Below are 12,694 nucleotides of genomic sequence, written 5' to 3' on the forward strand. Positions count from 1 at the left end.
GTGTCTTGTTAGATTCAATTTAAATATACTTTTAATTTAATTATTATTTTCCCTATTTATGAGTTAATTAATCACTAGAATGTTTAGGTCTTTTCGCTCATTTCATATTTTGAATTAATAGTTTATTTTATAGAATTTTTAAAAAGATTACTTTTTAAAAATATTAGAAAATCGACTGTTTTACATAATAATTAACAAAATTGACCTCTTTATTCCACACCATCAAGACTACAAAAAAGAGATCGATTTTATAAAAAAATCATCTTAAAAATACACGGGATTAATAGTCCCGTGCATTTAGAGAACATTAATTACAAAAGTAATTAAAGTTAGAAAATATACGGACTACCACTCTTGCATATTTTATAGTTAGAACCAGGAAATACATGAGACTATTGTATATTTCATATATACAATATAATTGCTCCATGCAAGTGAGTTATAATAGCATTTTCCATTCACATTGCTTGGGGTAAGATTTGATAGAAACATTGCATCAAAGAAATTTTTTATATTTAAAGTACATGACAAAATATATCATAACCTCCCTGCTCTAATTCGTAAGAAAATAAATCTTCATACATTTAGTTTTACTTATATGATACGGAGAATGAGCTATAAAATTGAATGAGAATAGTAGATAATGTAAATAGGAGTGAAACCACAACTAAAAGTTAATGTGAATATGAGTAAAACCATAACTAAAAGTTTAACGAACATATTGCAAGTAAATTCATATGCAAAATTCCTTTGCAAATTGAATGATCACCCATATTTTAAAGATTTCAAGATACTAATAAACAAAGATATAATACTAGATCAATGTGTTTATAACTCACAAATAGTAGATCACGTGGAGAAAATCTGGGTTGAAGAAAACAATGATAATATTTCATTTGAAAGAGAGATTGTTTAGTTGATGATCAATCCCGCAAAAAACTTTATTTTCTCTTTTTTATTCTATTCTTATCAATCCACGTGCATTGCACGTGCAATCCAACTAGTATTACAAAATGTGCAGATATACTCTAATTTTAGATATTTCTTCCTGGCCTTTTTTCATTGAGATGAATCATTTATATATTTCTATGTATCAAATCATAAACATGACGCCCAAAGATTTTATCTTTGGAGGCAAATAATTCAAGATACATAGAACAGGGTTTTTGGTATCAGTCCGTAAATCTTTAATTTTGAAACTTGTTCGTCAAGCCATTGAAAATTTTGTTAGATTCATAAGTTCTTAAGTTATTTCAAAAGTTGTTCCTCAAATGATTGAAATGTTATTAGATCCCTCGATATTCTCATGATTAATTTGGTACTTCTCATGCGAACTTAGCAACCTAGTACCAATCTCAATGATTTGGAGGACTAATTTAAGAAAAAACTTAAGAATTTGATAATCTAATAGCAATTCCACTAAGGGCCTGTTCGTTTGTTTTCTAAAAACCAAGAAATGGAAATGGAAATGGTGAAAATCTCAAAACTCACCATTTCCTCCATTTCCATCCCTAAAACTCACCCACAACATCCAATAAAATATTATTTCCATCCAACAACTCATCCACATCATCTAATAAAATATGATTTTCATCTAACCACTCATCCATCACATCTAATAAAATATTATTTTCATCTAACAACTCATCCATCACATCTAATAAAATATTATTTTCATCCAAACATCACTCAACTCATCTCTTCTCATCATTTCAAATCACTCACATCATCCAATAAAATATTATAACAATTCACCTCATCTCATTAACATTTCATTTCTTCATTTTCATCCCAAAAAGTTATGAAAACACTTTTCTTAATCTTTCTTCACATCACCCAATAATACAATGACAACTCATCTCATCTCATTTCATTTCTTATTTTTAATTGTTTGCATGCAAGTAAAAGATGAAAGTGAGAAAGTTACTTTCATTTAACAATTAAGATGTTTGTTTTTATGTAAGTGATTATAAAAGTGAGATGCAAGAAAGTTGCAACATATCATTTAATGCAATTTTGACTTCCCCTAAAAAAGTGGTGAAGTCACATGAAAGTGACAAAAAGGTAACTAATTTAATTAATTAATTTTAATTATACTTTCTAATTAATCTTATTTTGCCACGTCATCTTCACATTGCACTTTCGATAATAATTTAATTTTTTAAACAAACACTGTATTTCACTTGCATGCTGACATGGATGTAAAAGTTATTTGCAAAAAAAAGTAACTTACATATTTTAAATTCACTTTCAGATTACCAAACACCCCCTAAGTGAGGAGGTAGTTTCAAAATACTAAAGAGTAAAAGGGACAAATATGGACTATATATATACGGCTCGTCCCCTATGTCAATAGATGAGTTTTAATTCTCTAAAATTTGTTTTAGAGAATTAAAACAAATTTGTTTTAGAGAATTAAAATTCAAGTTTGGTAAATTTTTTTTTTCAACCTCCCTAAACCTTGGAAATTTTACCATTAAACCACTTAGATTTTTCCCCCATCTCCTGTGAACTTTGGAGTGTCTTACAAAAATACTGCACCCTAAAAATTCACACGGACCTGTAACCGAATTTATAGATTAACAAATACTTATCTTCTATGCGATCAAAATATATGTTTGACAACAATATTAAAACCATAAGGCCATAGACGTTCATGGAAAATATGAATGTTTACGAGGGACACCCAAACGTTCAGGTGTTTGGCATGTGACAGTTTTGCAGGATATCATGAGAAGTTGTTCAAATTTTGTGGGGTGTATTTTTTTGGGTCAAATTCACCTTATAAAATATCTACAAAATTTGTCAGGATGGCCCATAAATGGGGCTCTTTATAAAATTGAAAGTATAGGCGGCTTACATTATAAGTTGTTGGGGTTGTTTATAAACAATTGACAAACAGGGGACCTTCAGAATATTTTCCCATGACCCACTTTTCTAGTGTCCGCCTCCTTTGAAGTAATCAAAACCCTAGCACAGCATCGTTCTCTCTCTCATCTCTCCCAAAAAAATCCGGACAAAAATTCTAGGGTTTTGGGGCAATGGAGGCCGCAAATTACCAAGTCGATCTGGGGAATCTAATGGCCTACGATCCAACCCACCATTTCCAATCCATCCCTTCTTCAAGGTTCTCCTCTCCTCTTTCTCTCAATCAAATCAAATTCTAGGGTTTTGTTAGGGTTTTAGGCCTTTTTATTAAAAAGTTTGTTCTTTTTTTTTTTTGGAATTTCAGGGAAGAGTTGACGAAGGAGTGCTTGCAAAAGGGGACTGAGCTGGTTCAGGCCATTGCTAATGCTCTCTTCAGCTTGCCGTCCACTGAAGACCCAGATGGGCCTCTCGTTCGTCTCCCTCAGCCCACTACTAAGTTGCCCAGAGAGAAGCATGTAAGATGCTTGTGCTGTTGATTCATTGAATTGTTTGATTATTTTGATGGGTATCTTGGGCTGTTCGTTTCTGTGTTAGCATTTTATTGATGTTTGATATTGCTTTTTAATGGTACCCTTTATGAATGCATAAAGAGCAGCTATTGATAAATAAGTTTATGCTTTGTATCTAATGTAGCCAAATCAAAAGCAACAAACCCAGCAACCCAGACCAGCAGCATGAAATCTCATAATAGGACCAAGTTAGGGGCTCAGATATAGGTATTAAAATTGAATACATGGATTGCCTCATCTAACAATGGTGTTGCAATGTAGGTTGCAATCAAATGAATGGATTGCCTCACCGACGTTGTGGATGCAATGTAGGTTGCAATCACATGAATGGGTTGCAATCAAATGAATGGATTGCCTCACCGACGTTGTGGATGCAATGTAGGTTGCAATCACATGAATGCTTTGTATCTACAGCTTCGTAGTCTGTAGCCGTTGTTATTTGGAGGAGAGATGCTCTTCAAACTTATCGTTAGTAGTTCTTTAGAAACAACAGAATTCAGTTTTATTATTTTGATAGGGATCTTGTATTGTTCCTCTCTGTGTTGGCATTATCCCCCCCCCCCCCCCCCACACCAAAAAAAAAACCCAACCAAAAAAAACATGAATCCACATGAATTGATAAATCATTCTTTCTCGTTTTAGCTATTCATATTTGATTAGAAAAATGGTGCCCTAAGCACTTAGGGTTTGATTGATAAACTATTTGTGGCATACATTCCTACATTCTGAGAGAAACTGTTTATAGATATGTTTGTACTTTTTAACCCACAGATTCTTAGACCGTATCTCACAATGGTTATTTGGAAAAATATCCCTTTCGAACTTATTGCCATTGTTTTTAGGTTTTTGCTCTCAGGTGTTAATTTTAGACTGACTTAGAAACTATCACAATTTTGGTGAAAATATATGATTAGTCTTGTACAAATCTGTTGTATGTATGGAATAAACAAAATAATCACTTTGAATTATTTTATTTGTGGCTCCTAGTGGCTAATGTTTAGAAGAAATATGGAATTCAATTTCATTATTTGACATGGATCTTACATTGTCCTTTCTATGTTGGAGTTACATTATGGCTTGGTTTTGCTTTTTACCCCCTTTATGAATCGTCAATCCATTCTTTCTCGTTTTTGTATTCATATTTGATAAGAAAAATGTGACCAAAAGCATATTAGGTTTGATCGATAAACTGTTTGCGGGAATGCATGTCTACATTCTGAGATTGATAAATAGGTTTGTGGTTTGGACCTACATATTCTTAGACTGAATCTCACTATAGTTATCGGGAAGATCCCAAGAGATATGCCCTTCAAACTTATTGTCACTATTTTTAGGTTGTTGCTCAGGTATTAAATTTTAGTCTGAGTCACTGACTTAGAAACTATCACAATTTCAATCAAAATGTGTGATTTAGTCTTATAGAAATCTATCGTGTATATAGAATAAACAGAGTAATCACTCTGAGTTATTCTATTTCCGGCACTTAATGCTCAGAAGGAGTATGTAATCCATTCCAATCATTAGTTGTATGTTCTTTTGGCTATGTTTTTATTTAGCATGAGAATATGTGCAAAACTAAGGAGTGAAACTTGAATTTATCTAGCCAAGTGTAATTTAGAATATTTTGGATGTCTCATCTGTTTGAGTGTCAAAACTTTGAAGTAGGCAGCTCAGTAAAGCTTGGCATTTAGTATTTTTGAAGTTAATCCTTTCCTCTTGATATTTTCACTTCTACCTAGGAACCTTCCTCATACTTGTTGCTTTCCATGATCTTTATGGGAAACATCTAATGGGATGCCTTCAACACATTACCCTTATCTTGCTATTTGATGTTTGGGAAGGCCTACACAAGAATTACATGCCAACTTATAATTGTTTGTCAACCTAGCATTTTTGTAGTTTGTACATTTATGTTGCTTCCATCATCTGTTCTTCAGGAGCCATGAGGTTATTCATGATGATTCATTTACATTTTGATTTGCTTAAGATAAGTATAGCCATTGAGAACTTTGAATTTGGTGAAGAAAATTTTCGTTGCAAAAGTGATGAGCTTAGAAGTTGTAAAAACTCATGCAATTCACATGGTCGCCTGTTATTTCTTGCTCCATTAAAAGCAGTGTTTCTTTCAGAGAAGAAACATCTTGAATGTTGGAGTTTATCTCAATATCAGAATGTATTATTCTTTCATTCCAAAGGTTCACTTATCAATTAGCTTCCCAACTCCTCCTATTGATGCTTTCTATTCAAGTGTTATTTTGCTCCCTTTGCTATATTTCCCCTTTAATATCTTGCATGGGTATCATCTGGACACCATCTTCTGCCCATCATTCTATACAATGATATCTTCCCTGATTGTACTTCTATGTCACAATTATTATATAAATTACTGTGCTGTTTAAGTCCTTTGTTTTCCTTACTTTTTTTTATGTGTGTGTGTGTGTGTATTTTTTTTTTTTGCTATTAGGGTGACATGTTAACTCATGCATATACTCATGTTTGCTTAATTCCTCTTTTCTATCTGTATTCCCATTACTGTGGTGTTTGTCTTCAAAAGAAAACACTGTTGGATTTCTGAAGTATGATGTTATGCTACTGTTGCGTTTGTCTGGTTAAACCCAAGGAAAAGCTAACCACAACTAGCTATTACTAGATATGATGCTTTTATCAAATAAGTATAGGGGGGGATTTGCTCAGGCTGGAAGACTAGTCAAAGCTGGAAGGCGCAAAATGAGTTTTGTTTTTTTCCCCTTCTGCATAACTGATGTAAACTGAGCGTGTTGTAGCTTTATTTGTTATTATGGAGACCTAGACATTGAAACATTGATGGCGATTGCCATTTTCCTTTATGACTGATGTTGCTTAAAAGAGAAAAAAAGAGATGCAATAAGTTTATGATGCTCAGATATGATTAACACTATGCTTTCTATTGTTACGATATAGATGCTGCACTTGTCTTGAGAACATTCTTGTGTAGTTTATCTTGTTTTGGTGATCCATATGCCAGGCATGGTCTATGAGTACTGTTGTTATTAATTGTCTTAGTCTCTTAACCTTTGGATGTTACTGATTTATAATACATACAAACTTACTCGAATTGATAGGGTAGATACAACGATGGTTTCCCATGCGAACAAGTTTCAGTTTTTAACGCCTCCAGTTGTTACTGTTGTATGCTTGTGCTATGTCCTATCATGATTTGAGGATTTGCAATTGATTGGATATCATAACCATGCTCTATTGACTCTAATAGGGTACAAGTATAACCCTAAACACTTACCAGAATTTTGGAGTTTTAGTGTAGTGGAAGAGACATGTTCAATTCACATCGAGCACGCATGATACTGAATTATTAGGAAAAAGAAGGCATTGTTGTATAATAGCCCTTGTTTCAGCCCATGAATAAGGGTGCTCAATGCGAGGACATATTGAATATGGAATTATAAACCTCAACCCCAACTTGTTTTTGAGGTAGTGGCAGGGACATTAAGAGATCACATGTTTCCAATTTATGTTTACAAGTTTTATTTTAAGGGAATTACATTTAATTCTGTGCACAATATGGAGTCAAAGATCCAAGTAGAGAACATTATCAATACTATATCCTCGTGGTGCCATCCAGTTATTTGATCATGGTTATTACTTTATAATAGAAATTATAGACTGCAAGCATTTTCCCCCCCTATCAGAGTTCCAAATCTCTAATCTGCTTCCCTTTCTTTTCTCCCATTTATTCTGCAATGAACTTTTAGATGTAAAAAGATTTCTTTGTGTAATTGTAAATTTGTAATCCTGTTGTTTTTGCTCATGCAACAAAACTAGCTTATCTTTGTTATCTTTTGTCCTTTTCAGTTTCCCAAGCCTAAGCCTCCAACAAAATGGGAACAGTTTGCCAAAATGAAAGGTCAGATCTTACTAAATTTTTATAGTGAGTCTGAATTAATAATGCTGCTTGATAATGTTTCTAAGAGTCAGAAAATTTAACCTTCCCTTGTGTGGTTGTAGCGTGTTAGACTATTTGCTCATTCTGATTTAACCTGTCATTTGTTTCAACAATTGTGCAGGAATAAAGAACCGCAAAAAGGACAAGCGTGTATTTGATGATCAGACTGGTACTTGGAAGAGACGCCATGGTTATGATCGTGTGAATGATGATAAAGATGTACCGATCATTGAAGCCAAGATGACAGATGGTAATGATTGTCTTGGAGAATCATCTCAATTTTGTGTCAAAACAAGTTTTCTTTCCCCTTCTCTGAAGCACGTGTCTTTTATTCTGTTTGGTTGTTCTCCATTTAGCATATAAGCAGAATTCATCTTGCAGCAATATCATTCTTGATGAATGCCCTGCCAGGTCCTTGAGTGCAGGATCCATTAAAATGTGATTTTAGCGTTGCGTGCTATTGAATTATTTAAAGGTTTGAATTTGCTGAGTAAAAATCGTAAGAAATTTCTGAAAAACATTGCACATCATCTGTGTGCAAGCTGACATCAAACTAAATTTTGAATGACACCATTGTTATTGCCTGAATCAGTTGGTGTTTGCTGCAGATATGCACAGCTGCAGCAATAGATTGTCTGTTTTGTGATGTTATACTGACATAGGGATTCTGATTTAGTATCATTTAATTTGTGCCTTCTTTTGGGATATGCGAGCTGTGCTTTCACTCTTAGGAGCATATGAATTACAATAATGTATTATGCATTGAAAATTAAGTAGATTTCTAACTACCATTTTATATTATCTTGATTTACCACGTCGAGATGGGTAGATGAAGATCACTAGATGCATTTTGCTTCCTATCCTTGTTACTAAGAATTGATACTGTTGTACTTGCAGAGCCGGGAGAGGACCCTTTCAGCAAAAGGAAGGAGGAAAAGAAGAAACGGGTTGAGAAGCAAGAAAAGAATCGGTTGCAGAACCTTAAACAAGCTATGAAAGCTGATGCTTTACCTAGGTTGTTTTAGTGTTCTACTCATCATTCTCATGTTTGCATCATTGTTAATGTGTGTTTGGTGTAGGAGTCTCTCTGGTTATTTGATTTCAGCCTGACACCCCATTTGGCCATCAGATGTTTGCATTAATTTTTGAATATGCTGCTAGGAATATCCTGACATTCATGTCTTAATAACTTGACTTTTGGTTTTGTCTATGTGAGGATATGTTAAATCGTCTGTTAAATCTTATTTTACTAGAAGTTCAATACAAGAATAAGTAGAAATTAAACATACTAGGACTTTGTTATTCTCCCTTTTGCTGCTTTGCTCCCCTACTATGGTCAGTAATGGCCATCCTCAACTTTCTTGTTTAGATATAGTCTAGTGTGACTTTACTCTTTGCTGAGTTAAACAATATGGTACGGTATAGCATAAGATGGCCTATTTCTAGCCATGTAACCTGTGAAGTTGTTATGTATTGATTCATTTTTTCCCCTTTCACTTGACACTTATTTAGTTGGGATGATACTTATATATTTCTCTTCGCGTGCAGTCATGTCCAGCTTGCTGCGACAGCTTTGCCCATCACTGGAACTCAGAGTAAAGCACCAAAGAAAGCTAGTAAGGTAGAGCTGGAGAATGTGGCTGGGATGGCAGCAACATCAACTGCTAGCGGTGGTAAATTCGACAAGAAATTGCCGGGAGAGCGACCTCCAAAACACTCTGGGAAATACCGAAAGGTTCAAATTAGGGCTCAAGCTCCTCATTCTTCAGAATTTTTGTTTTGATTTTAGCATGATGACAACATATTAATCAGTTTATTTTATGTTGTATAGTTCCTTCCTGTTGTCGAAGGTAAAGGGATGGGCTCCCAAGAGAAGCAACAAACTGATAAAATTCTCAATAAGCTTATGGCAAAAGCCTCGATGGATATACTTGATGTTGACAAGGTGAGTTTTTGGTTTTGTACAATTTTGAAGTTACTTTTTTTGGTCTGTTCTTTTCGCTAATCAAGAAATTGTCAAACAGGCTGTGACAATGTTCAATGTGAAGGGAGAGAAGAAGCGCAGAAAAGATAAAGATCAGGAAAGATCTTCTAAATCAAGTAAGTTTGAGTCCAAGAAGAAGCAAAGTAAGGGCCGAGATGCATCTTCATCATCAAGCAAGTTGAAGACTAAGAAGAAACCTATGAAGAAATCTTCGAAGAAGAAGCAGTAGACTTTATGTATGAAGACGGTTTTTAATTCTAATTTTTGTTCTTTTTATGGGGTGAAAGTAGAGGTGTTTTAATAGTTGAATCTGTTCAAGTAATACCCTGTTTTATGTATTTCCCAGTTTATCGACTTCGTCGAGAAATCTACAATTTTTATGTCCTTATTTCTTCAGTACAATTTGTTTTCTCCAAAAAGAGAGGCCAATTTAAGAAAGAAGTGGCCCTTGCCATAGCTGAACGGGGAAAGGGGGAAGGATCTTGATCTCGTGAATGACAAAATATCAAATTTCTCAAGAGACTAGGTTTAGTTGCTTGTGGTTGATGCGGTTATAAATTAAAGGGCTGTTTGGTTCGTTTTTTAACTCGGTGGAAAAGTTTTACATCGCCAAAGTTTTACGTCGCTTTCACATCAGATTTTTCATGGCCACGTAGGATATAAACTTTTCGTCGGTTTTTTTTTCCATCTTTGGTTCGTTAGGGTTGAAGAAGGGAAACTCGGTGAAAATCGCCGCCACATCAGATTTTTCTCTCTCCCTTAATTCCTTCCTCAACCTCGTGAAATCGACGAAAACTACAGCCACATCAGCTTTTTGCCATATAAACAAAAGTTTTCCTTTTTTTTCCCATGCGAACCAAACACAAGAAAAATAAATACATTGGTTTCCCACCATTTTTTTTATGCGAACTTTTTTCCCATGCGAACCAAACACAAGAAAAATAAATACATTGGTTTCCCACCATTTTTTTTATGCGAACCAAAGCGAAACAATCTATTTCTTAAAGAAAAATAAATACATTGGTTTCCCACCATTTTTTTTATGCGAACCAAAGCGAAACAATCTATTTCTTAGAAAAGTTTGAAAAACTCAAAACTTGTGTTTTTGTATATGGAAATTCATTTCCTTATATCTAGGAAACGAACCAAACAGCCCCTAAGCTTAAATAGGATTGCATAGTTATTCCGTTAGGATGAATTATGTTGATCGTTATACCTTTTATTCTTAAATTATGGGTCATTTTTATGTTTAATCGAGAGTGATTATTGCTTAATTTATATAAACTCTATGTCGATGGATTACTTTAATCTTTTTGTTTCTCACGTTTAACAAGTCTAGACTTCCCGAGTTAAAAGGGTTGATTCATGTTATCTCACTCAGATTGTTTGGTTGGCAGGAAGTAGAGATATTGAAGCAATGGTGCAAACAAATTTATATTTTTTAATTTTTGGTCAAAATAATTGGGAACTATAATTTAATTTCTATTTTGTAGAAAAAAAAAAGATATAGAATTTGCTGCACCAATTTGGTACAAACGTGGGAAGGATTTACGGGAGACGGAAGTCCTGGGTGTCAAGGACATTTGACATTTAGCACTACTAAAATTTCATAACCTGTCTCAACGGCACAATATTGTAGCCAAGACAGCTAAAAGAGTGCAACACCACCCCCCCCTATTCCTGAATATAACGAGGTTTATTTGTTGATGACATTCCAGTTTCTTATGGTTGGAGTAACGAGTCCTATTAATAGATAATTAGTATGATGTGACAATTTATTTTGCTAAATGAACGATCAAGAGATAGTCATGTGGTGAGGCTTGTCCTTCATGTCACATAGAAAAGTATGAATCTAACCATTCTATTTCTTGGTAGCTCACTTAATAAAATGAGCCACCATATCATAACCATTAAATCTCGTTGCCGTCTCTGATTGCAACGCCCACAGCAACAACACCACGGAATCCTCTCTAACTGTAGCTAGCGCCCACGACACCTACACCACCGTAGAGTACATTACGACCTTATTGCCTACAATCCTTGCAACCGATATGCTCCAATTCATCCATCTCTCACATAGCCATGCCAACAACCATCTACACAAAGTTGGCTCATCTAAACTCTCGGTTCTCTACCACTGTGAGTTTGATGGGGGGTTGTTAAGTAATATAGGTAGATTATCCTATTCTCCTTAATTTGAGTCCCACATCGCTTAGGTTATAAGAACTTCTCTACTTTTTCTTGTATTTAAACACTTTGTTAGAATGAATAATATGTTCTCGTAAATCTCTCTATGTTTATCAATGGAGATATTTGATCTTTTGTGGTGATATTGTAATCTTTCAACTTGGTATCACTTAATCCTAACAACTTTATTATGGATGTTTTGCTTGATTTATATCTCAAATTTCTTAGCAGATGTAGCTAGCCATGGCATATAATCTACTAAACGTACAAGAAATAAAGCTAATTAAAATAGAAAGTATTTATTGCTCCACACAAGACTGGTAATAAATATAAAATAATTAACATATCATTTAGGGAAAATTACTTCTAGCCCTCAAAATAGCAAGAAGTAAAAAATATCCCCAAAAGGCCCTTTGATTTAACCGCCTCCCACTTCTCAAAACCACTCCTCTCGAGCGTGCTAGCCTCCGTCTTCTGTCCAAGCGAAATGACTATCCCCAATTTGAAACCTTACCCCAAAGTCAACCCACCCCAGAGTGAAATCCAAGCTATGCTCTTGTAATCTTGCCATCCTACATCCTGATCGGAATCATACCTGACAAGTCAGCTCTCAAAGTGGTCGCCCCTGTAGATATCATCAAAGACAACGACGCGTCACAGTACATCATCGAAAGAAGACCTTCAAGCACAGAGTGAACTGAAACTAGCACATCAATTGCTGATGTTCTAAAGGATATAACAGCTAGTCATCCTCCCCCCACAAGTCCAGTTCAACCCACAAGCCCAGTCTAACGCACTGATGTAGAGGGCAGCATCGACGACTCTTCAAGAGCGCTACTGGATCTAAAGAGAGGAATGAATATGAGCGATTTAGAAGAGATGCATTTGACAACCAAAAAGAGGTAATTTTATTGCATAATTTAGTTGTTTATGATATTGCATGTTGTGTTAATTGTGAAGGTTACAGTTAAGTTATGAAGGTTAGCTTTTAGCTATCAAGGACATTCATTAATTATTAAGGTTCTATGTTAGTTGTTAAGATTATGAATATATTGTGAAGGTTACTGTTAACTTTGGCTTGATAGTTGTTAAGGTTACCGTTAACTTGTGGCATATTAGTTGTTAAAGTTAAGTGCTAGTTGTTAA

General features: G+C 34.6%; 1 protein-coding gene across 1 annotated transcript; it reads left to right on the plus strand.

Annotated features, from left to right (window-relative positions):
* LOC109824371 (ribosome biogenesis regulatory protein homolog) lies at positions 2,946-9,817 on the plus strand. Its single transcript, XM_020390956.1, has 8 exons — positions 2,946-3,127; positions 3,233-3,383; positions 7,287-7,338; positions 7,499-7,627; positions 8,275-8,392; positions 8,926-9,112; positions 9,209-9,322; positions 9,402-9,817. The coding sequence occupies exons 1-8, from the start codon at positions 3,042-3,044 to the stop codon at positions 9,588-9,590; spliced, it is 1,026 nt and encodes a 341-aa protein (XP_020246545.1). The 5' UTR covers positions 2,946-3,041; the 3' UTR covers positions 9,591-9,817.

This window comes from Asparagus officinalis, chromosome 1, assembly GCF_001876935.1.
Source record: "Asparagus officinalis chromosome 1, Aspof.V1, whole genome shotgun sequence".
Classification (NCBI taxonomy): domain Eukaryota; kingdom Viridiplantae; phylum Streptophyta; class Magnoliopsida; order Asparagales; family Asparagaceae; genus Asparagus; species Asparagus officinalis.

Excerpts from the sequence above, each read along its gene's own strand:
- LOC109824371 (XM_020390956.1), top strand. The coding sequence starts at position 3,042 with ATGGAGGCCGCAAATTACCAAGTCGATCTGGGGAATCTAATGGCCTAC. Across the intron at positions 3,128-3,232 it reads CAATCCATCCCTTCTTCAAG|GGAAGAGTTGACGAAGGAGT; the intron begins GTTCTCCTCTCC and ends TTGGAATTTCAG. Across the intron at positions 8,393-8,925 it reads AAAGCTGATGCTTTACCTAG|TCATGTCCAGCTTGCTGCGA; the intron begins GTTGTTTTAGTG and ends CTTCGCGTGCAG.